Source organism: Talpa occidentalis, unplaced genomic scaffold, assembly GCF_014898055.3.
Source record: "Talpa occidentalis isolate TD23 unplaced genomic scaffold, MPIMG_talOcc4v2.1 talOcc4.15, whole genome shotgun sequence".
Taxonomy (NCBI): Eukaryota; Metazoa; Chordata; class Mammalia; order Eulipotyphla; family Talpidae; genus Talpa; species Talpa occidentalis.
In genome coordinates this window covers 65,189,415-65,217,182 of record NW_023601543.1, presented here as the reverse complement: position 1 = coordinate 65,217,182, position 27,768 = coordinate 65,189,415, and the positions used below count along the sequence as shown (strand labels likewise).

General features: G+C 39.0%; 1 protein-coding gene across 1 annotated transcript in view; it reads left to right on the top strand.

Annotated features, from left to right (window-relative positions):
- Nucleotides 1–1,090: 1,090 nt before the first annotated feature.
- Nucleotides 1,091–27,768, top strand: part of TSPAN7 (tetraspanin 7) — a 106,861-nt gene continuing 80,183 nt past the window's right edge. The window contains exon 1 of the mRNA XM_037512529.2: nt 1,091–1,231. Within this exon, the coding sequence (XP_037368426.2) occupies nt 1,151–1,231 (81 nt within the window). The 5' untranslated portion in view covers nt 1,091–1,150. The remainder of the gene's footprint in view (nt 1,232–27,768) is intronic.

Sequence of the window (27,768 nt, the reverse complement as noted above, 5' to 3'; positions counted from 1 at the left end):
GGAACTTTTGAAATGTTTCCCAGTGTTATTTTTTGACCTGAATACAGCTTTGCTTCCTGGGTGTGAAGTGGGGAAAATTGTTTTCAGGCACTTTTTTTTTTTCATTTCTCTGCTTTAGTTTTTCTCCTCTAACATCCTCTATATTTTTCCATCTAGTTCATTGTCTGTTTACTTAACTCTCATGAGTAGGATTTCTTTGTTCACTTCCTATCTTCAGTGCCCATAAATGGACCAAGCGTATAGTACTACTATTTCCTGAGTGTAGTTTAACCCGTGTGTACTGTTTTAAATTTTATACTAATTCTCACTTAAATTTAATGTGCATCCATGCTGACAATTTTTGGGTTAATTATATGCATTTTGTGGCTCTTTTAACTTTTTCAAATCAGCAGTATTCTATGAATGTTTTTTTTCATTTAGGGGTGACTTTAATCATTTTGTCTGTTAAACATTTTATGTGCTGTAAGAATGCAGCCTTTGTACAGACACTTCCCTTCATTTAGCTTCATTGTTTCAAAACATGGAGAAACCTAAAAACTGGAGCTCCTGTGGTGGGAAGGATTTGGGGTCTCTGTCTGACTCCTAGGTTCCTGAATATCCCTCCAGCTCTATCTCTGGCCACCTGCCAGTCAGTTCCTGGCACACGCAGGCCTGCTTGTTCCCAAGATATGACCACTAGGCACTTCCATCTGAGCCCGGTGGGGGGGTCCAACTGCAGACACATGATTGCTTCTCGTGGGTACCAACAAATGTTTTGTGGCCAGATATACACAGACCCTATCCTGTTCAATGTGGAAATCTACGGACCCAGGCGGCCTGGGAGAGGTTGCCCTGACCTGTGACCCCCACCTCCAGGATCTCCCGTTCCCTGCAGGCCTCTCAAGCCCCCTCGCTCTGCAGCAGGGGTGGCGGGGGGGCGGGGGAGGGGTCTGAGCTTGCGCGTGCCTTCTCGCATGCGCAGTGGCCGCTCGGGCCCAGCTCCTTCCGCGGGCATCCTGAGGGGTGCGCGCACACGCACGCGCACGGCCTCGTCTGCGCGCGCACAGGGCCTCGGGAGGCACGCGCCCCCGCCCCGCCCAGCCCCGCCTCCCCCCCTCCCGCGCCCGCCCGCCGCCTGCCGCCGCCGCCGCCGCCGCCGGAGCTCTGTAGTATGGCATCGAGGAGAATGGAGACCAAACCTGTGATAACCTGTCTCAAAACCCTCCTCATCATCTACTCCTTCGTCTTCTGGGTGAGTGGCCACGCCGGGCCGGGGGCCGGACCGCCGTCCAGCACTGGGTGCAGGGATGCTCGGAAAAAAGAAGGGAGAGAAAAAAAAACCCAAACCCCAAATCAAATCTCAGCCCCCTCCTTGAGGCGTCTGGTGTTCGGCCGGGGCTGCGGGATGACGGGGTGCAGGCTTGAGGCTACTTGGACCTGGACCCCGCCTGGCACAGGGTGCAAGGGGCGGCGTGGTGGGTGGGACTGCAGGTGCTAGACCTTTCGAAAACATTTTTAATGCATCGATTTATTTTCTACGCTCGCGGGATAGGGCCAGCCTCTGGGGAAAGTTGCGGGTTTATTCGTCTATTTTCCTCTCTAGACAAACATCCTTCCTCACCTGCCTGTCCGCGGCGCCTGTCAGAGCTAACCTGTGGCCGATTGGGAGCGGGTGCGGGAGTGCAGGGTTTGATCCCAAATTCCCATTTATTCCCGACCCCGCACGGCTGCGAGAAGGAGGTGTCCGGAGCCCCGTGCCTGCCTGGCTGGGCAAGAGCCATCAGAACGCCCCCCCCCTCACCCCAGCGCATAGATGGGGGGCGGGTGGCGCTGCGGTGGGGAGACGCACGGAGGGGAGAGGGTCTTACATAAACAAGGGCGTCTTTAAGCTTTCTCAGAGACCCAGGAGATGACTCTTACCATCCTTTTCCCCACTCCCCTCCATCTTACACTCCGCATCTGGTCTTTCTGTCCTTGCATGAACCCGATCCGCAGAGCCCTGGGAAGGACCCCCACCTCTTGGTGACAGCAGTAGCGCCCCAGTTCTACTCCCCTTCTAAACGGTGCTGCTACCGGTCCCCGAAGCTCAATGCAGAAGGGTGACGTCAGCCCCTTAGCCGAGGCCTCGGGGGGCTGCGTGGTGCACCTCGTCGAGGGATGCGCCCTTCTGCACGCAGGAGGAGGTGGGGGGAGGCTCCTGGCTAGTGCCTTACCTCATCCTGTTTGGAAATTCGTGGAATCGGTGCAGACTGACACTGCAGTGATTCTCTTGGAAGTGGGTGGTACCTAAAGACCATTCCCGTTATTTCTCTTTCCCGGTAAACGACCCCACAGCCCAAGTTATCCATTTCCACATCAAGCCACAGCCACCCAGAAGGGGAATGAATGTCTGTCACCTCCCTCCCCCCAATAATTTAGGTCATTTCAGCTTCCAAGGCAGTCATTTTGAAATCCAAGGCTCTGTAGAAAAAGCCAGTCCCGCCTTTGGTTGTTTCTCTCCTTGCCACCGCACCCCAAAATTAGCCCAAAATTTTCTTGGTTTTAAAATGGGGCTGGGTGCTCTATGAGGTACCCAGATTCGACTTGATGATGAACCAGGCTGTTTGTAATGACCAAGAGAAGAGCTGAGATTTATTAGGGATTTAAAAAACCTGCTGATGCCCCATCCAAACAGCCCCTCGGGTATTTCCTTGTCACTGGTTCTGGTGATTCTTCAGGTCAGGGACACTGGAGACCAGGCATACTAGGAGCTCTGCAATGAGCTTGGCTAGATTTACTGATATATCACACAGGGCATACACAGAGACCGACTTTATTTGGACTGAAAACGACACAGGTTAACCGAAAAATTTTCAGTAGTGCAATGGTGAGCTGAGCATGGATCCTATCTTACCGTCGGCTGCAAAGAGCAATAATGCATGTTAGTTGCTGAAACTTCCCCGTAGCCATTCCTGGCAACTGATTTAGCTTTTTATTTATTTCCTCAAATCTCTTTGTGTTTGGCCCTTTAGTATTTACTTCCTATTTGTTATTGGAGTAAATCATAAGGGTGATTTTTTTTTTTTTTTTTTTTTTTTTGCTGCCTGAAAAAGAGGGTTTTCAGTATACATGAAGGAGTGTTCTCTCAGCACCACTGCAGTGAGCCCAAGCAGGGAATCTTGTAGGTGAGGGCTTTCACATGAGCTCTTTAACTCTTCCTGCTTACCTGCTCTCCACCCTGTGCATCTAATTACTTAATGCCCCTTAATACATCTTAATCACTGCATTTCATGTCCCGTGAAGCTCCTTGATGCCTGCATTGCAATTTCTTTCTACTTTCAAGATTTTTATAGTTTTAAATAAAATGTTTACCTGGAGCACTGTCAGTAATTTATATAGTATTCAATAATCATTTCCTACTTCATAATGCAAAGAATGACGTCCCAACCGTTTTGAAGTATTTTGAACAGGGCATTTTTGTTAACAAATCATGGTCCAAGTGTCATATTTGCTTTTGTGCTTTAAATGCTCCTTTTTAAAACAGCTCATAAAGATACAATTCACATACCTTGTAAGTCATCCTTTTTAAAGTGTTCAATTAAGTGTTTTTAGTATATTTAGAGATATGTGCAACCATCACCCCAGTCGATTTTAGAATTTTTTCATCATCTGAAAGTGAAACCCCATACTTTTTAGCTATCATATCTTACCCCCTCTAGCTCCCCAGCCTCCCAGCCCTAAGCAATCACTAGCCGACTTTTATTTCTTCTTAGATTTCCTTATTGTGGACATTGCATATAAATGAAATCATATAATATGTGGTCCTTTGTGAATGGCTGCTTCACTTAGCATCATGTTTGCAAGATTCATCCCTGTTTAAGGGGCTGATGATACTCCATTGTGTGACTGTCACATGTTGTCTATTTATTTGTCCCTTGGACATTTGGCTTATTTCTACTTTTTGGCTTTTGTGAATAATGGTGCTACAAACATTCTTATAAAAGTTTTTATGTGGACTTATGTTTCCCTTTCTTTGGGTAAATACCTAGGAGTCAAATTGCTCAGTCATATGATAATTTTGCATTTAATTGAAGAACTTCCAGACTGTTTCCCAATGCATTTACACCCTTTTACCTTCCCTCCAGCATTGTGTGAGGGTACCAGTTTCCCCATATCCTTGCCAACATTTATTATTATCTGACTTTTTAATTCTAGCTCTCCTAATAGGTTTTCACAGTGTATTTTTATTTGAATTTCATGATGAACAATGATTTCAAGCATCTTTTTATGTGCTTATTGGCCCTTTGTCTATCTTCCCCGAAGAAATATCTATTCATGTCCTTTGCCCAGTTTTTATTTGGGTTTTTTTTAATTATTGAATTGTAAATGTCCTTTATATATTTTGGATTCAAATCTCTTATCAGATATAACATTTGCAAATATTTTCTCCTGTACTGACTTTCTCTCTTTTCACTTTCTTGTTGATGTCCTTTCAAATACAAAAGCTTTTCCTTTTGTTTCTCATGCTCTTAGCATCATATCTGAGAATCCTGAGCCAAATCCAAGCTCATGAAGATTTTCCTATGCTGTTTATAAGAATGATCTATCAATTCAGTGAATGCAGTTGATGATAAATTCATCTTTCTCTAATGCCTAGAAATATGTCTGGCACATTTTAGGTGTTCAAATATTTGTCCAGATTTCTGGGGTTATGTTAAGCGATTAACAAAAAAAGAAGCTTGGCGTTCTCTTAAAGTGGAAGATGGAGGAAAGATTAGGCAGAGTTGTTGGTTTGCTATTCTTTTCGTTTTAATAAGACTTCTCTTCCCTTACCTCAGTTTAGATTTAGAAAGCATTTGACATTACAGTGGTGGTAGACCAGTAGTATAAAAGGCTGATGTACCTCGACATCTAAAGCAGAGATCTACAGTTACAAAAGAGATCTTTGGGGTAGCTCACCTCTTCTTCTCTCTACAATCCCTCTCCTCCCTCAAGTGTCCCTTTAAAGCAATGGTTTTCAAAACAGGGTGACTTTGCCCACTCATCCCCCTACCGTTAGTTAATGTCTGGAGACATTTTGATCACAGCTGGGGCTGGGGTGCTACTGGCATCTAGTGGGTAGAGGCCATAGACATTGCCAAACATCCAACAAAGCACAGGATAGCTCTCACAACAAAGAATAATGTGGCTCAAAATGTCAACAGTGCCGGCAACCTCTGCACTTTTGGACTTAACATAGCAGTAAGTCCCACAAAGGGAAATAGTCTTCTGCAAACTCACTATATTTACTGGTGTTTGGAACCGTATTACCAGATAATGCTCTGCACAATTCCAAGTAAGAAGAAAAACATCCTCCCTGGTGTACTGCAATTCTTTATTTCAAGATAAAAGGTAGGTTGTTCTTTATATACTCGTGTTCACATAGATGGGATGATATGTCTTTCAGTTAAATAACATCACCTGACTGCCAAGTACACGGATCCTTTATTTTCCTTAATTTGTATGTTTCATTTTCAGGTTTATAGACGAGGAGGGTAAAACACACCTAGGAGTAAGTTACCTTCTGCTTTAAAGACTGTACACAATATCTGGCACATAGTAGGTTTGCTCTGTAAAAATCTACCAAATGTATGAATGAATAAATGCAATTTTTGACCACTCTTGGGCTCACTTATTTATTTCACTCACTTCATTTGGAAGGCTTTTAAAAACAATGTTATTCCTAGTCTACCTATGGGTGATTTAAATTCTTCCTGACATCGATGTGTGGAAAAAAGGAGAGAGGACTTTATAAAGACCCATGTATCCTAATGATTGTTGACTTACAATATTTTTTGATCATTTAGTGTCCCCGGCATTTCACTCATCTAGAATTGTACTTATAATTTAAACTTGAATTAAAAAGGTACCTATCTTGCTCCTATATAACAGAAATCACTCCTTTATGATAAATATTTTTTTCAACAAGTAGGAAAACTATAACTGTGCAGCTAACCAATGAGTTCTATTTTGATTTTTAAGTTATTTTTATATATTGTAAACACTTGTCTGAGTTCTAAGATTCAAATCTACTGCATCTAAACCTACTAAATAATATGTGAAGAGAAATATACCTTGCTTCAATCCAGAGTATATTGCATTTGGTTTCTTCTTTGATTATTCTAGGAGGTAATTAGCTTATCAAAAGTGCTATCAAATCCTCTTATGGTGAAATCCCAATGATGATTTTTTTTTTTTCATTTAGGACGCATCACTAAACTATTCTGGGGAGGATTTAAACAAATGTAATAGTCAAAATGTTTTTTTTTTCTTTTCTTTTGTCATCCAGAAAGTTTCAAGATTTGAGTTAAATAGAAGGGAAAACATCTTAAAGAGCAGCCCCTATGTTTTACAGAGTGTTTGAATTTGGGCACATACTAAAGTTTATACTTTGTCGTGTGTGAATGCAATTCAACAGGCATGCATTGAATGTCTTTTATATGCTAGGTGTTTCAGTAGAATGTTTATCAACTTTCATTAGATGCAGCTTTTAGTATAACCTTTTAGAAATATATAATCCACTTATTCTACTACAGGCTTCCTTCACCATCTGAAAGTAGAACATTCCTATTTGGTATAATTTGGTAGGTTCTTTTCTGGGTAACTGCACTTCTCGATTTTTAGTGTTAGGTGTTAGATATTGTCTTCCCACTGTGGAAGATGAAGATGTAGCTTTCCTCCCCATTTCCTCACATCTTTCCTATATTGGGAAGATAGCTCATTTTATATTTCATTTATCATTGTCATGTCTCATGACCCACATATCATTTATCATTTTATCATGATTATACATCATTTTGATTAGTGCAGTGTCAGTGATTACATACATTGTGACCAGGTAAGCCTTTCACATCTGAGCCACATAGTGTGACTATTAAAATTGCTTGCGTAGTTTTCTCTCTTTCCTGTAGTTAAAAATTTCTGCTTAGTTTTCTGGGTTCCAACTAATTTATCCCCACTCCCTAAGAACATACATCTTCACTCAGTGCAAAAACACTTCATGTGTCCTTTAGTTTCTCGTTCTTGGAGTCATTTGTCCCAGATCATTCTGACCTTCGAGCTGGGTACTGTTCTCTGGGCACTTGAAACAGAGGACATCATGATAACCTCCCTTCATCTTCATCTTGGGGAATCTCTCCCCTTTTATATTGATCCTTAGTTTTCTAGAGGCCTTGTCTTTCTTGGTTTGTTCCTTCACATGGGTGGAGCAAATCTTCTAGTAACTTTCTGGAAAAGAGTACATGGGAGGTTAACATTTTGCAGCCTGGCAAGAGTGAAAGCCTTATTGTACTCTCCCACCTAATTTGATAGTTTGGCAATCTCATTTTACTCTTGCATTTAATTTCATAGTTTGGCTAAGTATAGAATTCTAGTTTGTAAATCATTTACCCTCAGAAATGTGCTGTCAGTCATTCTCTCCCCATACCCAGTCTTTATATATATATTTTCATCTCTTTCCTCTACAATCTGGAAACTCAGGTTTTTTGCTTTGAGGAAATTTTCGAAGATTTTTTTTTTCTCTGTTATGGTATTCAACCTCTTAGCTGGATCCTTTGATTTTCTCCTCTTCTATTTTTTACTTCTTTGCTCTTTTGTTCTACTTTCTGGGAGCTTTCTTCCACTATCTTAACTGCTCTTTTTCACTTTTATATGTTGACTTCTAGGAGCTCTTTTCTCAATGTTCCTTTTTTCTAGCATCTTGTTTCATAAGTGTATTATCTTTTTTTTTTTTTAATCCCTCTGATAATACTGAAAAGCTTGCTTCTTTTTGCAAATTGCTGGGCATAACCCAGAAACTTTTGGGTAACCATTTGCCCTCTGTTCTGTACATGATTTAAGAACACCAGAAAGCTGTTTGGAAGCTCCTAGCACGAACAGGGAATTTGTTGACTGAAAGTTGGATTATTCACTAGGCCATTGAGTTTTGAAACCAAGGTCAATATCTTTAGGTCTTTTCCCTTGGTCTGATCAGATTTCCCACAGAACAATCTTCCAATCTTCTCCCTGGATGTACATCATCACATGCAGTATGTGAAACTTTAAGCTCCTACTTCAAGTATAGAATCCATGTGTACTGTGCTTTTTTTCCCACTTCAGAGATCCCCTGTTTCACCCTCTCTAGAATAGTCTTTGAACCTGTGCTGGAATGAGGACTAGACAAGAGACAGGAAGTTGACAGGAATCTAATTTCTTTTCAAAATAGCCTTTACCAGGTCCTCCTTATTCCTAGTTTTAGGTGTGCACAGAGCTGCCTTTGGGGAGGACTTGGGTGCAGATATTTTATTCTTGGCTTTTCTCACAGATTTGTTTTTTCCTCAGCTTCCAAAATGTTGTTGTGATTGTCTGCTCTTCTATTCTGTTTTTTATTGTAGGTTAAAAAATTCCTTTTAGTGTCATTTCATTGGAATTTTGGGAGCTAGCCAAGGTAAATGGATGTATTCAATCGATCATCTGTAACTGGAAGTCCTTTATATCTGTATCTCTACATTGTGTGGTACTAATTAAATACGTACTTGATTGTGAGTGATTAAATAGAGCATCGAAAACGACAGTACCTGGGCCATTCGAATAGATATTGGTATCTACTTTTCAAAAATATTTTGCGTGTCAAGGGGCGTGTTCTGGGTTGAAATGGGCTTACTAGGGTGCCTTTTTAAGGTCATCCAGTCATCAGATGGTCATCAATTGGAGTTGGATGAATAGGAATGAAGCTCTGAAGGTTGCTGCTGCTGCTTTTTCTGCCCTCTCATTTCTTCCCATCAGGTGGAGGCCCATGTATCTTTTTCATTCATTCCTTGCTGCATTAATTTAATGTGGAAATAACAAAATTCTAAATATGGTGAAGAGCACTTGACATTAAATAGATTATTGCACTGATATTTTTTGGTTTCTATTATGATGACTTTATATTTTTATAGGATTTAACGTTATAATCTGAAAATTCTTTTTGTAATCACCTTTACTTCCCATACACACGATCCAGTTAGGATATGTGTATTACCTTTTATAGCATTTGGGGGACATTAACCCTTTTCCACTTAGTTACTTAGAAATGAGCTGAATTTTTGCTCAAATAGAATGAAATATTTTCCTCCATGTTAATGGAGTTTTTTATTTGACCTTACTCTGAGCTACAATATTTACGTTCCATTGACTGTTCAGCATTTTATACTGTTTTAAGTAAGCATCTCAGAAGGTGCTGAGAATTGAAACTCATCTCTGACTAGACATCTTAAACCCTGGAATAGGTGACTTAACACTGCTGAACCAATTTGAAGCACACTTTAAAAATATGTCTTTCCTCTTTGGTGGCATTACAGCAGTTTCCACTTTGGGTTATCTCCTCATGGTAAGCAGATCATTGGATTATTGCTCTACTGCTCGTAAACCTATTCTTTTGGCTGTTATCTTACTTGGCCACGATAAAATACGTTTCATTCTTTCATGAACATTTTTTTTACAAGTCACTAGTAGTTTATTCTACATTCTTCCTAGTTTTATAATCCATTTTCTTTTTTTCATTTTTTTATAATAAATTTTATTTTTATATTCCCCATAAATTGCAACCCCCTTATTTTGATCCCAATCCCTTCCCTCCCACCCTCTACCCCCATAGAGTGTCTCTGGTTCATAGTTGTTTGTTGATTTTGATTTTCACTTTCTTATAGTTATTCATTTTCCTGGTCCCTTATTTAAGTTTTCTAGATTCCTGCTATGAGTGAGACCATCCGGTATTTTTCTTTTTCTTTCTGGCTTATTTCGCTGAGCATGATCCCTTCCAGCACCATCCATGTTGCATTTTTGTCCTCTTTTATGTTGAACACAATATTCGTCAAGAAAAGGAGGTAGGGGGGGCCTCTAGGAGAGGGCTTTGTTTTGTTTTCTCTTTTGGTTGTTTATTCACTTGAACATATAAATATGATAAATAGTTTGGTTATGATATTAAGGGCCAAAGACCTACCGGGGAAGATTTTCTTCAGTGCTTTTTGTAAGGTATGGTGTTTTTTTTCCATCATTATTTTATGAGAAATTGCAGGTGTTTTATACTAGAAGATAGGGTGAATGAGGTGCAGGTACTAGTTGAGCAATCTAGATCAGTGAGTGCTTTCCAGTCCTCTTTGCCCTTTAGGATTGCCTGAGGAGCCCTGCATGTATCGTTAGAGCCCACCTTAAGACATTCTGTTTCTGTTGATCTGGAGTGAGGTGCTAGCATTTGCATTTTTAAAATGATCTCCCAGATGATTCAGTTGTGTAAGTAGGATTGAGAACCATTGATTCAGAGAGCATTCAGTACACAATAGCTGACCTGATTCATTTTGAGTCTCCTGGATCTGTAGGGAGCTACTGGCATATCTGGCTGTTGAATATTTAGCATTGGCTTATGGATTTGGATCTGCTTTGCCCAAAAGTCTGACTGTAGGTCTCCAATATCTCTTAGTAAACCAAAAGGGCCTTATCACTCTGAGGAGACCTTGTAAGTCATTCCTAACTAGAGTACTCTAGTTACGAATGGGCTTTTAGAAACACAGATGTTCTACCCTATCTCATGAACTTTCAATTTTAATTGTTCTGAAGAGGGACTGGGGTGTGTATTTAAAAAAAAAAGTCAAGTTGATTTTGATTCCTGAGATTTGACTTTGTGGTCTGTGATGCAGTTTGTTATAAATAAAGACATAGCACATGAGTGCTTTCCTGTGATATAATCTGTGGCATCATAAAGCTAGTTTGGGGAAAAAGATTTCACAAGCAATATGTAGCTAATCTATTAATTTTCTCACCCACCTACTTGTCTCCAGCAAAGGTCTCCCGTTGAATTCGTGGAGTTTGTAGTAGTTTCCATTACTTAGAGGGAATCTACTGCTCTTCATATTGCTCTGAGAAGTTAGGCTGAGTCTTGCTGTGCTCTCTGTCAAAAGACGAGACCATCATCCAATATGTAAAACCAAGAGTTGAATTCACTACTTACCAAAGTAAGAGAGCTATTCAAGCACAGTTTATGAGTGAAGCATATTGCTAATCTTTTTGGAAGCTTGATGGTGTTTGGAGGATTGCTTTGTTTACAAAAGCATGAGTGGTTGACCTTGGCCTTGGATAGTTGTTAATTGTCTCTGAGGTGTAAGTTTACTGCATTGAGTCTGCAGCTGATTGGTTGACCTTGAGTTGTGTGAGGCTGTCATTGCAATTGGCTTGCAGAAGTATGCTCCCTGAAGCAAGTTGAGTTGTCATTGATAATTAGACTGAGATGAATTACCATTGATCAAATAGGTTAAAAGTGGGTGCTGGTGGTTACTAGTTAGCATGGTTATTGAATAATCAATCTTCTTCCCCACCTGGGAGTATACAGATCTCCATTACTTCAGACTACTAATTCTTGCTTTTTGGTGAAATGAGATGCTTCTTTACCTTAGTTAAATCATCATGGTAGACCCCTTTGGGGTGAAAGGCAGCCTACTGGGGGTAAATATTCCTAAAAAGCCCTTCTGCATCCTCATCTCTGCTTGTCTTCTATTTCTGGTGAAGCTTCTGAGGACCTCTCCTCCCAATTTCTTTTTCGTTTTCTCAAAGTACCACTCATTTGACATTCTTTTTACTATTGCCTTCTGTTGCAGAGGATTTGAAATTTGACCCAAGTGAAGTGGGTTAAAGTGGGTTAAAGTGTTAAAGTGTTGAATGTTTAGATGCTTTGTAAAGTGTCACACATGTTTTAGCACCATTACTCCTTATGACTTTTCTCTTAATTTTTACACATGGGAGGTGCAACATCACCATTTGTTAAATGAATAATTTAATCAGAACTCTCTCTTTGGAAGTTAAAGATGATTAACTTTTGAGGTTTTATAGTTTGCAGCCAAAACGATCCCGGATTGTAGAAGGGATTAAATGGGAATCAAAAATATGATAAGTTTGTTTCTCAATTTTGCCCTGTCATTGGGATAAGGGCATCCCTATTTAGGGTGAATAAGTATAAATGTCACTTAACATCAGATAGGAATTGTTTTTTTAAATAAACTTTTAAATAAACTTTTAAATTTACAACAGTTTTAAATTTGCAGAAAAAATTGCGGAGATAGTATATAGAATCCTTGTATAGCATAGAGTTTTTCCTGCCATCTTACATTAGTATGGTATATTTATTATGTTAATGAGTCAAGATTGACTAACTAATGTCCTTTTTCTTTTCTGGGATCCCATTCAGGTTATTATCACATTACATTTAGCAGTCATGTTCCTTACGCTTCATTTGACTATCAGACTTTCCTTGTTATTGATGACTTTGACAGGTTGGAAGAATACTTGTCATGTACTTTGTACACTGTCCAACAATTAGGATTTGTCTGATGTGTTCCCATGATTAGAATGGAGTTGTGTGTTTCTGGGAGCTGAAGTGCCATTCTCATCACATCAAACATGTATATAACAACATGATTTATTGCTGGTGACATTAACCTTGGTTACCTGGCTGAGATAGTTGTCAGGCTTCTCCACTTTAAAGTGACTCTCTTTCTCCTCTTTCTGTACTGTACTTTCTGGAAGAAAGTCACTGTGCCTAGGTAAAGGAGTGGGAAGTTGTGCTCCATTTCCTTCAGGGTGGTGTATGTACCCATTTTCTTTTTATTAAGAGAGTTGATTTCCATTCAACAAATGTCAAAACCAACAGTAAATATTTTTTCAAAAAAATAATAAAATACTTAAAATATTTGAGTCACTCAAGTCACATGGTAACAGGAATTCATACTTATGGTAATTATTTTTGATTTTGGTTTATCTAGCAAATGCAATTAAACAATAAAAAATGGAAAAGGAAGAGATAAATTATGTTTTCACAGATGCAATTTTGTGTACTTTAAAAACCCAATAGATTCTAGTTTTAAAAAGCTACTAGGAGAATTGGGGTGTAAGATTAAAAAAATAAAAATTAATTCCTTCCCATGATCTTAGCACAAGCCTTTGAAAATAAAAGGGAGGAAAACATTCCAATCTTAGTAGCAATAGAAATCATAAGTACCTCAGAATAAAGTTAACAGGAAAGGCAAGGCTCTTATATGAAGAAAACTAAATCTTATTGAGGATCACAAAATAAGAACTGAACAGATTAGAGGACTCTGTGTTCTGGAGTCGGGAGATTTAATATAAAAATATCAGCTTTCTAAAACTGTGTCTCGTGCAATTCTAAATAGAATTCCAGCAGGGCTTTTTGAGGAACGAGAGTGATACTTGATAAAATAATATTGTTTAGAATAAATGCCTGAGAAATCAAGAGAAATTTGAAAGAAGAAAGGGCTTTACCAGTGCTTTATCAGTTATCAGAAGATCCTCTTGTGGCAGACAGACTATAAGATGGCTGCCCTGATCCCTACATCCTCTTGGTGTTCATGCCCTTGTATCATCCCTTCCCTTGGGTGTGGGCAGTACCTGTGACTTGCATCTAACTGATCAAATACAGCAGAGGTGTTTGAATGTGTGTGAATATGTACATGATTATATTAGATAAGAATGTAACTTCTTTTTTTAAAAGATTTATTTATTTACACAAACAAGAACTGGGGTGTAGCCCAGAGGTGTGAGGGGTGAGAGGATTCACCAGAGAGAGTGGGGAGCAGAACGAGCAGATCTACTGAAATACGCTGCTGAGGGGCACAGTGGGTGAGACAGGAGAGGTCTGCTGCACCATGTGGGTTGCCCCCTGGCTGGCCGGGGATCGAACTCATGCTGCAGTGACTGGCATGATAGCTTGATAGCGCTGTGTCTTTAACCCCTGTGTCACCAGCGAGGCCCCAAGAATATAACTTCTGTTTTGCTGACATTATTTTTTGCTGGCCCTGAAGAAACAAACTTCCCTGTTGTCATCTGCCCTATTGAGTAGATCACTTGACAAGGAACCAAGGGCAGTCTCTGACTGATAACCAGCAAGAAATTGAAGCCTTGGGTTTGGAAGCCTGCAAGCAACTGAATAAGGTGAAAAATTGAGTGATCTTGGAAGCAGATCTTTGTCCATTTGGGCCTCAGAGGATACTGCAGCCATCTGACACTTTGATTGAAGCTTTGGGAGACTCTAAAACAGGAGACCCAGTTAAGCTGTGCTTAGGCTCCAGATCCCACAAAAACTATGAGATAGTAATTGCATGTTAAGTCTCTACATTTGTGGTAATATTGTTAATTAGTGATGCATAAGTAATACAACTATAAAGTCATTAATTCAATAAGATCTTAACAGACATGGATAAATAGATCAGAGGAACAACAGAGAATCCAGAAATAAATTCTAGTGTATGTGAAAATGGACATTTATTTTAGCAAGAGAAAGCTAGGTTTAAATGATGCTGGATATGGGCCTCCCCGGTGGCGCAGCGGTTGAGCGCTGGGTTGCGAAGCTGCCTGCAGCCTCTGCAGCCGGTTCGATCCCCGGCTGCTCCCCGGCCTCCAGAGGAGGGTCCCACATGACGCGCAGACCTCTCCTGCCGCCCGCTGCTCCCCTCAGCAGTGTACTTCGGTCCCTCTGCCTGCTCTGCTCCCCGCTCTGGCTCTGGTGAATTCTCTCACCCTCCCACGCTTCTGACTGTACCCAGTGCATGTATCAAACAATAAATAAATAAATAAATAAGACATGCCTCTAGAAAATTAAAAAAAAAAAAAAAAAAAAAAAGATGCTGGATATATGGAAGAAAACAAAATTGAAGGCTTCCCTTAAATTATATTAAAACTTCTAGTTGGTTTAAATGCTTGAATATAAAAGATAAACAAAATCCTATAAAAATAGGTGTTCTATACAATGTAGAAGTCAGAGAGACTGCCCTAGCCAACCTGGAGACTGAGAAGGAGTTAAATTTAAAAAATTAATGCAATTACTCACAAAAGTTTTGAATTGTATGGCAAAAGGTACAATAAAATTAATTATACTTCATTGAGCAATGAGATATCATCTCACATCTGTGAGAACGACCTGTGTCAAAAAGACTTGGAACAACAAGTATTGGTGAGGGTGTGAAGAGAGAGGATATTGCACACACTGTTGGTAGGAATGCAAGTTGATGCAACCTCTTTGGAAAATGGTGTGGTGATTCCTTACAAAATTGAAAATGGAAATGTCAGATGATTCAGCAATGCCATTTTTGGTATTTATCCAAAGAATATGAAAAAATTAATACGAAAAGATTTATTTACCTCTATGTTCATAGCAACATTATTCGCAACAGCCAAGACACGGATTCAACTTAAATGTCCACTGAGAGACAACTGGATAAAGAAATTGTGGTATGTATACTCAATGGAATACTACTTAGCATTAAAAAGATGAAATCATGCCCTTTGATAGAATTCAGGGTGATTATGCTAAGTGAAATAAGTTAGAAAGTGAAAGCAGTTACCAGAAGGTTTCACCCATTTCTAGAATACAAATAGCCAAAGAGTACTAACTGACAAAACATAACACAAATTACTCTTAGACTCTAAACTATTTGGAGGTTACCAGAAGGGAGGGGGATGGAGCAAGGGGAAAAAAGAGGGCATAGAGATGATAAAGGGGATAGGGTAGTAGCACTGAACATTGGTGGAGGGTGGGTAAAGCATGTGCACATGTCAAGGTGTGAAGCTGTACCCCAAAAGTATATAGATTTGTAAACAAATGGTTAATCAATAAAACTTGATTAAGATTTTGAAATAAGGGGCCTCCCCGATGGTGCAGTGGTTGAGCACTGGGTTGCGAGGCTGCCCGCAGCCTCTGCAGCGCCAGTTCGGTCCCCGGCCACCAGCAAGGGTCCCACAAAAAAAAAAAAAGACTTTGAAATAAGGAGCTAGTGCCAGACTGTTAATTAATATATACTGCTATCTTTATTAAGTCTTATACAATATAAAAGTATATTTATATTCTGATTGAAGTTCCTTCTCATTTTGGACTGTTAACAGTTTGCTGTCCAGCATGACCCACACCACACTTTGTGGATTACTTATCTAGGAAAGGGGTCAACAGTCTCTATAAAGGGCCAGGTAATAAGTACTTTAGGCTTTGTGAGCCATAAGGTCTCTGCTGTAATTGCTTAGCTCTGCCATTCTGTGAAAGCAGCATAGACAAAATATAAATGAATAAGCAAGGCTATATTCCAATAAAACTTTATTTGCAAAGGTGGGTGACAGCTAGATTTGACCCATGGACTGTAGTTTATTGATTCCTGTTCTAAGAGACATCACCATAAGGAAGGTATAATCTGTAGCTTAAGAATTACACATTTGGTATTTTATCTGGCCTATGAAAGTGGTAATGAATCAAAATTCACAATTTTTAGTTTGAAAGAGCTAGTCAGAAAGTTGAAGGAATTGTGGTGGTAGTGGAAATTAGCATGAAAGTCAATGCTAATGGTTCTGAGGAATAGCAGACTAAACTTCTTAAGTAAAAAAGCACTTACAAATCACAGCATGTATAAGGCTGTATTATACCTGATTTTATTTATGTGTATCCACCCCTATAGCATAAGTTCCAAGAAAACTAGGACTCTGTTGAACCTAATTCAGTATGTCTTGAAAGAAAAAAAAAAAGAGCTCATCATGCATTATCCAATAAGGCAGCCATCCGGGCATTTCCGAGGACAGTCCAAACAGAGATGTGCTGTCAGTATAAAGGACATACCAGAGTTTGAGGATTTAATGTGAAAGCATGTAAAATATCCCCATTTTTATATTGATTGCATGTTGAAATGGTAATACTTTTTATATACTGAATTCAAGAAAACAATATTAAAAGTAAATTCACCGGTTTCTTTTTCACTTTCAATATGACCACTAGAAAATTTAAATTTAGACATGTAGCATTCCAATATGTCTCTGTTGGACAGCACTAGAAGTACTAGAAGTTTATATGAAGTGCTGTGGGACCAAGGGACAGCTCATCTAGCTGGGGAATGGGAAGGTCGCATGGACAGAATCAACCTTGGAGAATGCTGGGGTTTTGACAAGTGGTGCCCAGAGAGGATAATGAAGGCCATTGGATGGAGGAAGTGACGTGAGTAGAGGTTTGGAGAAAGCAGAATGTTTTCTGTATTTGGGGTGGGAGTGAGTTTAGTTGTATAAGGGACAAGGTGTGTAATGAGTCTCAATGCATAGGCATAGGTGTTATTGTGGATAGACTGCATTGGGTAAGGCTTTGGATTTGTTTTGGCTGGTGGGCAGTGGGATACTAGTCCATATTTTGGAGTAAGGAGTAGTAACTTCAGGAGCTATGCTTGACAGATCTAATTTAGAAGCAGTAAGTTAGTGGGGGTGGAATACAAAAAGCAAGATGTGATGGAACCAGGTTAATTAGGTAAGAACAGAAGTGCAATATAGAAAGGAGTAGGAATGGAGAATGGAGGACAGCAGAAAGCCACTGTATGATAAGACAAGGGTGTTTGTGGATGAATGAGAACCCCAGTGTTATGTGCTTGGAGAACCTGAATAATGGGATGCCCTCACGGGAATGTAGACTTTAGAAGACACTGGTGGGAAATGAATATGATGTGTTCCATTTTGCCTGTGTTCAGTTTGAGATATTAGTAGATTTAAAAGGTGGGTCAACTCTCAGAAACTTCTTCATTTGTGGTTTTTGCTGACAAAAGTGACCTTGGGCAGTTCTTTACTTTTGGTCATCTCCGTACTCCTGATCCTTCCCACAATCCACTTTGGTCAGTTCATTCAGGAAGAGGATCTGATCCTTGGATATTTGCTGGTTGACTGGTCAGCGGAACTTGTGATGATCAGGCGTATAAGATCTGATTGGAGCAATTTTTTTTAAGCATTTGAACTTGAGATATAAGAGACACGGTTGTCATAGAGGCAGAAGGAGAAAGAAACACAGGGGAAGTGGCTAGGACAGAGAAAACCTGAGTCACGGGAGTGGTGGAGAGCTGAGTGGAACCAGTGAACTCCTGGTCACTAGATCATGTACACTGGACAGCTCTATCGCAGCCCAGGCTTTTCCCTTCTGGCCTGAAAGCCTAGCTTTTCATGCTTCTGATGAGGCCTGGCCCCAGAAGTGTGATTCCTATCCCTATTCCCTCCTTTTTCCTAACAGTAAAGCTCCTTGGTTCACTAAGCAGAGTGATTAGGTAGATGTTTGAAGTGCTTAGAAAGACAAATGTGGAATTAAAAAAGGAGGTTGGCGTGCAGATGGGAAGTTGAGAAAAGCCCATTTATTTACTCATGTAAGAGGCATGAGAGATAGTAAAGTGTTTTTTTTCCATCACAGTGAGCTGAGTTCTAAGTGCAATTGATGCTAAATTGCTTGCTGATAATAAGTGTAGCAAAGCATTCAACCAGCAGTACTAATAGAAGCCTGTGTTTCCAGTAAGTCTCGTTTAAGGGATGAAGGTGCTGCTACAGGGTAGGAGCAAGTTACTTACTAATCTCCTTAACAGCAGCTGATCTGTTTGTGAAATGAGGCAGATAGTTATTTTAGTTTATATCCTTCAGAGTTGTTCTGAGGACAAGCAACTGCTTTGAATGTTATGTTCTTCCTAAGATAGTTCTAGTACACAGAGGTGGTCGCTTACCTGATAGTTTTTTTAAAGGGCTTAGAACAGCACTGAACAGGTGGCTCATTGAGTGCACTGGGGACTTTGATTTGGTCTAGATGAGCAATGGAGGTGAAAGGCATTTTTCTACATGGTGGGAAACACAGAGCAAAGTCTTTGAAGCTAATGTCAAGAGTGAACTCTGCACATCTTGGAGCAGATTATTTTGAGCATGCAAATTATTTTGAGATAAAAATACTGAAAGAAGAGGTGCATAAATTAATATTCCTATAAAAAGCTGTTCAAATAAGCTGTCTACACCACAATATATATATATATATGGTATATCATTTTTGTAAAGAATGAAAAATGTTTGGAACAAATCCTGAAGGGGATTGGTTAATGGTGTGGGTATGTGGTGAGATAATTCATGGGTTGCCTTTTTCTTTATATTCTTTTTTATCTGCCCATTTATAACATAGATTACTGCTGTAAATAAGAAAACAGTACATATTATTTTAAAAATATTTTTTTCTGGGCGTTTATAGAATATAGTTTTCTTTTGTTTCTCAAAGATGGAGTATCTATTTTTACCACATTGTCTCACTACAATTCAGCATTTCTTCTATCCCGTTTATATAAACAATTGGATTAAATTAATGCAGAGCAAAAAAGACCTTTAATTTGATTTTTAAACCTTGTCTTTTGAAAATAAAGGAAAATGCCTGTTCCTATTGAGCATTGAAAATTTCTCAGGGTATATTTCAAATATAATTTATGACAGTGAATATGATATTTATGTGTATTTTTATCACCCAGCTTTATCAGACCTTGACATTATGCCTTATTTGCTTTGAGTATTGGTTTTTATTTTTTTATTTTTATTTTTTTTATAAGGAAAGAAAGCAGTTTTATCTATTTATTTGTTTGTTTGTTTTTAAAGATTTATTTATTTATTTATACAAGCACTGGGTACAGTCAGAAGCGCGGGAGGGTGAGAGAATTCACCAGAGCCAGAGCAGGGAGCAGAACAGGCAGACCGACGAAACACACTGCTGAGGGGAGCAGCGGGCGCTGCAGGAGAGGTTTACGTGCCATGTGGGACCCTCGCTGGCGGCTGGGGATTGAACTGGCGCTACAGAGGCTGCGGGCAGCTTCACAGCCCAGTGCTCAACCGCTGCGCCACCAGGGAAGGCCCAAGGTATTGGTTTTTAAAGAAATGTGAACAAATTACAGTTGATTCCCTACATCCACTGTCATAAATTCAGAGTCTATAAGTTGAGCCTATTTTTATACATTTGTGGATATATACATATCCATAATTGTTATAACAGATTACTTTCACATTTTTAAACTTTGTATAAATGAATCATACCATGCATATTGTTTCAAAGCATTTTTGCTTGATATTGTTGGTATGGTTCCATGTTGATAGATGTGACTCAAGTTTAGGGGTTGACAAAGTATTATGGCCCATGGGCAAAATCGAGCCAGTCACCTTTTTTTTTTTTTTTTAAAATAAATAGACTTTACATGTTGTCTGTAAATGCCCTCACACCAAAATAGCAGAGTTGAGTAATTACAACAGAGATTGTATGGCCCAGAAAGCCTAAAATATTTACTATCTGGCAAACAAAAAAAGTTTGCCAATCTGATCTAGTTCATTCTTTGTGTGGATATATCATTACCCACTTTCCTGCCCATGGACATTTATTTCCTGTTTATTTGTAAGAAATGAACTTTGGTATCTTTATCTCCTTAGCATGTGAGTGAGAGGGTTGCTTATGTAACACATTGATCATGAAACAATTTAAACTTGGATATATTTTAGTCTTGTTTTCATACTAAGCAAAATGAAAAATATCAAAGGCAGACGTGGGCCCTGTTAGCTGTTGGGTGTATTTAGTGGTTTGAGGTAAAAAAAAAAAAAAAGTTATTTTTACACTGATTTAGATGGTTTTTCTCAAATTGGATTTTTAGAGAGAGAGGAGGCTGAGTGGTCCATATGGAACAAAGCAAGAGTTACGAGTGGTTCTGTTAGCAACAAGGGGGGGATGCAGGTGACTGAATTATGCCATGGTGATGTTACTGTGGTTGCTATCAGTAGCTGTTACTGTGATTATTGAGCATTTACTCAAGGACAAAGATAGTATTAACCACCCCACATGCATTACCTTGTTTAATCCTTGAAACAGCCTGTTGATGTAGTAATTACTGTGCCTTATTTTGAGACAAGGCAGGCGAGGCCTAGAGTTAAGCTTAAGGTCATGTTTCCGCAAGGCTTTCATTTGAAATCCCTGCACCCACAGTGGGCCTGGTGCTCAGAGCCCAGGGCACAGTCCTTCATGGTAGACCTTTGTAGGTGGGTGGAAGGTACTGAGAGTCCACGTTGCCCTGAGGTACAAATGAGGTACAAGACCTCGTTTGTTCCAGCCTCGGTGCCTGTAAGTTAGCCAAAGCTTCATTTCCAAGTGGCAAGGGAAACAAAAGCAAAAATAATCAAGTGGGACCTGGCATCAAACTGAAAAGCTTTAGGACCTCAAAAGAAACAATTACAAAACAAAAAGGCAACCTACACACTGGGAGAAGATATTTGCTGCCCATCACACATCTGACAAAGGATTAGTGTCCAAAATATACAAAGTGCTCACACAACCTAACAACAACAAAAATTCCCAATCAAACAATGAGCAAAATAACTAGACCATTCTCAAAGAAGACATGCAGATGTCCACAGGCAGACTAAATATAAGGTAGATGCAAATGAAAACCACAGGGAGATAGCACCTCACCTCTGTGAGAATGGCCATATCAAAAAAATGAAGCCAACAACTGTTGGTGAGGATGTGGAGGAAAAGGAATTCTCATCTACTGTTGCTGGGAATGTAATTTGGTGCAGCTTCTATTGGAAAATGGTATGGACATACCTTAAAAAAAAATAAAATGGAAATACCATGTAATCCAGCACTACTAGGTATTTACCCAAAGAATATGAAAACTAAAATATAAAAAGATTGATGTGCTCCCATGCTCATAGCAGCAATGTCCACTCTTGTCAAAACAGGTGAAACCAACCTAAGAGCCCAACAAAAGATGACTCAATAAAGAAATTTTCGAATATGCACTCAGCGGCATACTACTCAGGTATTAAAAAGATGAAATAGTGACTTGGGGAACAAAATGAAAGAATATTAAGGAGATTATGCTAAGTGGAATAAGTCAGAAAATGAAGGATAGATACCAGATGGAATATAACTAACCAAAGAACATACTGGCAAAGCACAGCAAAAATAATTCTTAGACACTGAAAAATATACTGGTTACCAGAGGGAATGGGGGGTGGGAGGGAGTAGTGGATGGGGGAAGGAAGGGGTAATAGATCACTGGCACAGGTATATTGTTGGGGGGGTGAGTGAAGCATGTGCACATATGCAGGTATGAAAATGTACCCCCAGAGTTAAATAGATATGTAAATGACAGACAAATTGAAGGAAAAAAGAAGCCAAGGCCTCAAAACAAACAAACAAACAAAAAACCCAAAAAAACCAAAACCTGCTGGATAGGGAGTTGTTTCTTAGCTTCAAAGAAACAAAGGAATCTGCAGGCATTTTCCTCTGGAGCTGACACTAGCTTCAACCCAGTTATCTAATCCATACATGGACACGGACACGCAGATAAACTTTTGGCACAATTGCTGAGTAAAAGTTGGTCAACTTCCTGCTCTGAACTTGCGTTCAGGCAATAATCTCACTTGTTTATACTCTGTATGAATGTTAAGAGGAATTTTGCCAGCAGAGTGCACTGGAGAAGGTCATTTTAAAAGCAAATCTCTCTGAGGCTGCTAAAATCACATCCTGTAGAAAGGCCATTCTCTGCTTGTAAGACCAACCATGTGCCAACAGCCATGATAATAATCCACCATACATTATGGATACAAAGTTCGTGAACATAGATTGTTCCTTAAATTAGTAAGTTAGTACACATGTGTTCTGCTTCAACCATCACCCAATCTGGTGTACTGTTTTTCTTTGCCAGGTCTATCAGCTGGCAGAAAGAAGTGATTTGAACTTCTGTCATAAAATTGGGGCCAATCACCTTTGTGTATATACACCACATCGTCTTGATCATACAGGCATACATTGTACAAAAATGAACAATGGTGTAATTTTAAAAAATAATTGGGGCCAATCATAAACTTCTGTCATGAACTTGGGACCTATTGACTTGGGGTCTATAGTCAACAGACCTGGCTTAAATCTAGTGTCCCGTGTAATCATGGTGCCATTTTCCTAACCCTGCTTTAGGGCCTCTGACTGCCCTCTGCATCAGCTCCCTGTAATTGTAAGGTTTGACTAGTAAGGATTATGGAGGATTTTAAAGTCTACTTGTAGATGAGGGTATTGGCCAGAGGCAGAACAAGCTGCGTTCAGGTCAAGTCTAAGTTGAGCAGACTGCAAAGTTATGTTGTTGTTTGCATGTAAGGTAGTCCCCCCTGCACCCCCTCCAGCAATTAATTAATGGAGTTTTGTCTTTTTTCTATTATCCCTGCCTTCCCCCAAATCTATCCTTACATATGTGTGTGTTGTAACCAGTTGCCTAAGACGCAATGCTAGATTTGTTGTGTGTGTTGTAACCAGTTGCCTAAGACGCAATGCTAGATTTCTTGCTGGCCTTACCCTTGCTTATATCCCATGAATCACCAAGCCCTGTTGATTCAAATTGTTAGATCTCACATCTCTTTCCTTCTCTCCACTTCACTGCCACTGTCTTTTCTCTCTCTAGGACCCTTGCAGCATTTTCCTGACTGTGTTCCCTATCTCTAGCCTCCTCATTTCATCCCACCTATTTGTTGAAATATGTTTTAAAACAAAGCAATCTGATAAAATCTAGTAGTTGTCTCATGTTACCTATAAACTAAATTAATTTTTTTTGTGTGCTGGTAAAGGACACTTTATGTTCTTCATTGCATCCAACCCACCCCTGCCACAGACCTTTGTAAGTTCCTTTCTAGTCACCAGGTCCAGTTCCTCTGCTTAGTGAATCTCACTTGTCTTCAGGATTTAATTTCAATTTCAAATTCTGTAGCAAGCCTTCCCTTTCTTGACAGCTGCTCTCTGCCACCCTAATTGATCTTTCATGCCCTCTGTAACTGCCCATTCATGCCAGTATCGTGTAGTAATCATTTCTTCATTGCATTTACCCAAGGAATGTTTTAGGGGTATTGAATGCCTGCTCTGTGCCAGGTTCTGGGATTTAACTGTAAGCAGAATAACAAGATGATCTATTAAGAAGCGAGGAGAATAGACAAAACGAAAACAAATATGATCATTTCAAACAGTGGCCAGTGATCCAAAGGAAAGAGTTGATGGAAGGGTAGTGTAGAGGCTTACTTGATAGAGTAATCACAGGAAGCCTCCCTGAGGAGATAACATTTGAGCTGAGACCTGAAGAACAAGCAGGATCCATGATTTGGAATCTAAATGCTACAGAATTCAGTGCATTTTTTTTGCTCTTTGCTGACTATTGTTAACCTGCTCATTCCAATTATCTGTGCTGAAGGATGTAACTTAGAAGTCAATTTACTGTTCTGGAATGCTGTCACCTCCCCCCATCATTAGCAGAAGTACCAGATTTGCTTTCCTAATTAGTAATTGTTTTACCACAAAAAATATGAAGTTGATTTCAAAATATTTTTAAGAGAGGAATTTATACAGTGGAGTAGACATGGAAAAGGACTGTCTTGGCTCATCTTCAGATGGGCAGTTATAGATGGTCATGCTATAAAGTGCTTTGTTGTTAACTATCATTGTGATTGAGATGAGCTAGTGAAATAGGGTGGCCATTCTGCCATTTCCTGACATTTGCATGACCCTGTCCTTCTCTCTCATTTCCCTTATATCTAACTTTGAAAATTTCTCTACTCATTTGTCTGGACTATCTTTATGGCTTATTCATACATACAATTGCTATCTTTACTTTGGTGATTATTACCACAAATTTAAAAAAAATATATAGCACCCTGCTTCATAATAACAGTAAAATCTTTTGCCATGAAATATAATTGTCAACCAAAAATTTTCCATGGCTGATAAATATCTGTCATAGAATCAACCTACATAAAGACTTGCTGTGTACACAATCCTAAGTCTTTCAGCCCTCCCTTGTGTATTTACCTTCTGATAATGCCTATTAAGCATCCATTCAGAGACTTGTGGTTCTTTTCAACCCATGGCCAATTGTACCACTTGTATATTGATTTTTTTTACACCACCAGCTCTGGATTTAATATGTAGTGTGACATCAATCAAATAGTTTGAAATTATGAACCTCAGTACTCCTATGGGAAAAACACTAATGAACATGATTTTATTACACCACTTGCAATTAGCCTGTGCACTCTGTCATTGTACTTTCATATCTGTGCAATTGTAATCATCCAAAATACACCGAGTTCTGCTTCTCACAATTAATGTTTTCAGCTGCGGTTTTGCCTGTGTCAAAATGGTTATATGTATTGCTTTGCATTTAAAAAATTAAGCCTTTATGTGTGGGAGAAACAAAGGATTGTGAAAATACTTATGTACCATATAAAGAATAATTTAAAAACAAATCCTCATGTACTTCACCTCCCAGGTTAATAAATAGGTCATTGTTAGTACCCCAAGAAGCCTCCCGAGTGACCCTCTGCTGTGTATATTCTCTTCCCCTATGTCTATCTCCCCTCTGGAGAAAAACTACAGATTTATTTACCAACTCCTTGCTTTTCTTTATAGTTGTACCAGCTATGAACGTATTCCTAAATGACCTGGTTCTTCTCTGTCACTTGTTTTTTTCCTATTTTTGGACATTATGAAAATCGAAAGATTCCCTGTGATTTCTTTGAGTTAAGTTTGTGTGAGGCCCATCCATGCGGTTTCAGTACACATTTCCCCTTTTTTCTTTGCTATATAGCGTTTCATCATATGACTATACTACATATTACCCATTTTGTTAGTGGACACTTGGGTAGTTCTCAGTTGGCTTTTATGAGTGATGCTGCTATGACCATTTCTTAGTTTTCTGTTGAACGTTTGTGAAGATAAAGGTACATCTTTAGCTTAAAAGATACTATTATACTGTTTATAAAGTGGTTATAGATTGTTGAGAATTCTAGTTGTTTACATCTTAACTAATACTCAATCTTATTAAACTTCTTGATTTTTTTTCAGTCTGGTAAAATTTTAATAGTATCATGGAACTTTAAATTTGTTCCTCTGGTTAGTAAGGAGGAAACATATATTTATATGTTTGTTGCCCATTCTTTTATCAATATTGGGTCATATTTTCTACCCTCATAAAGGCATCTTATTTTTTCCCAGCTCTTATGATTTGAAAGATTTCTGGTTAATAAATTGCATTTTAAGAATTTGTTTTATAAATGTAATTAGTTGTATTTGTATACAATATATTTGTATATAATATTTACACACCAATAATGATTTGTATACAACAAAAAAATAAATAGTTTTTAATTGGGTCATTTATCCATCTAACTGTGCTTGTTTCTTTATTTCTCTGAACTCAGCAGCTTAGCACCACTATTAGGAGCCATGGCCTAGGCACTTAAGTTCTGAAAATGACCAGTGGGACTTCTTTCCTCCTTTGCATTCTCTCAGTGGCTGGAAGACTTGGTATTGGACTAGAAACTCCGGTTTCTTTCAACTGTCATCTATATGTTTGATAAAGTGTGATGTCTGCCACTTTGCCTCAGTTTGCAGAATTAGGAGTTGTGCAATATTTGACATCAAGAATGCTTTGACATTTTTTTATCTGAATTTCTTTGGGGGATTATTTCCTTGGAATAGATTTCCACATTTGGAGTTATTAAACAGTTTATTTCTTTTAAACTGATACTTCATCTTGAGATGAAGAGTTTAAGCTGGTTGTTTATCCACAGTCTGCCGCACATAAAACCTTATTTCATATGTATTTTGTTAGTTTAATTAATAGGCAGAGGTAGTATAGATTTTTCTTTAATTTGGTTAAATGTTGTATTTAGGGACTTGACTTTTAAAAAGTCAACTTGAAAAATCGTATATCGAAAGTCTAATGCATACTTGCAGTCTGTCTTAAGGGTATATAATCCTTTAATTCCTTTATGTCCTACTGGAACAAATGACCAATTTATGAAGTCATTGAGAGAGTTGGTCAATAGCAGTGATTTATGGCTATGAAACCTAATATATTAGTTTAATGGCGACTCCTGGAAAAATGTATTTGTTTCTAGATTACCTGTGCTCATTATCTGTGGAGGGAGACATTGATTGCATTGATTACCTGTGTTTGGAAGTGCCTAAATAACTCTTGTCATCAACATTCTTCATTTTCTCCTCTCTGAGATTGTTACCTTTCCCCACTAGCTTTAGCTGAATTTACATAATAGATCTTGTTATAAGGATCTGATGCAGAGATTCTCAAAGGGGTGGTTTTGCCACCCCAGAGGATATTTGGCAGTATCTGGAAATATTTTTGGTTGTCCCAAGTGAAGAGGGAAGGTGAGACTGACATCCAGTGGGTAGAAGAATGCTGTTAAGCTATAATGCCCAGACAACTTCCCCCCCAACAAAGACATATCTGACCCAAAATGCCAATAGTGCTGAGGCTCTAGTATAAACAAGTTTGTTTCCTCCTCAGTTGCAGTTATATCCTTATTTTGTGAGTGAATTGTCAGTTCACATTCATATTTTATGGGACCCTAACATGATTAATATTGTTTAATCAGCTTTGTTGGGGGAGATTATGTAGCTCTATGTATATATGCAATAAAATTCACCAATTTTAAGTGTATGAATTAATGAATTTTGACAAATATGTACAGTGATGAACTACCACTCTAATCAAGTTAAATATATTTCAATTTTCTGTAGTTTAAAATATGCATTTATTAAATGATATATTCCAGGGCAGGAAGAAACTTAAATTCAGGTACTGATACGTAGCTTGTGACAAATAGCCTGCAGATGGTAGTCGAGGAAGGAAAACCCCCTTGAGCTGAGTGTTGGCATTTACTCTATTTTAATATTATTCTGATGGGTGCTTTATTACTACTGGGAGGGTCACCTTTAGACCTCTGAATGACTGCCTTGGGGAGTAGCTTCTACATTGTAAAGTAGGAAGCTCCACAAATTTCGGGATTCCCTTAGCATTTTCTAGGTTTTCTTGTCCATGCAGGGTGAGCTAAAACTGGATATTTGAAAGCAAAACCAGAATATATACTCTCTTCTAAAAGTTCATTTCCAGAAGGTTGGCTACA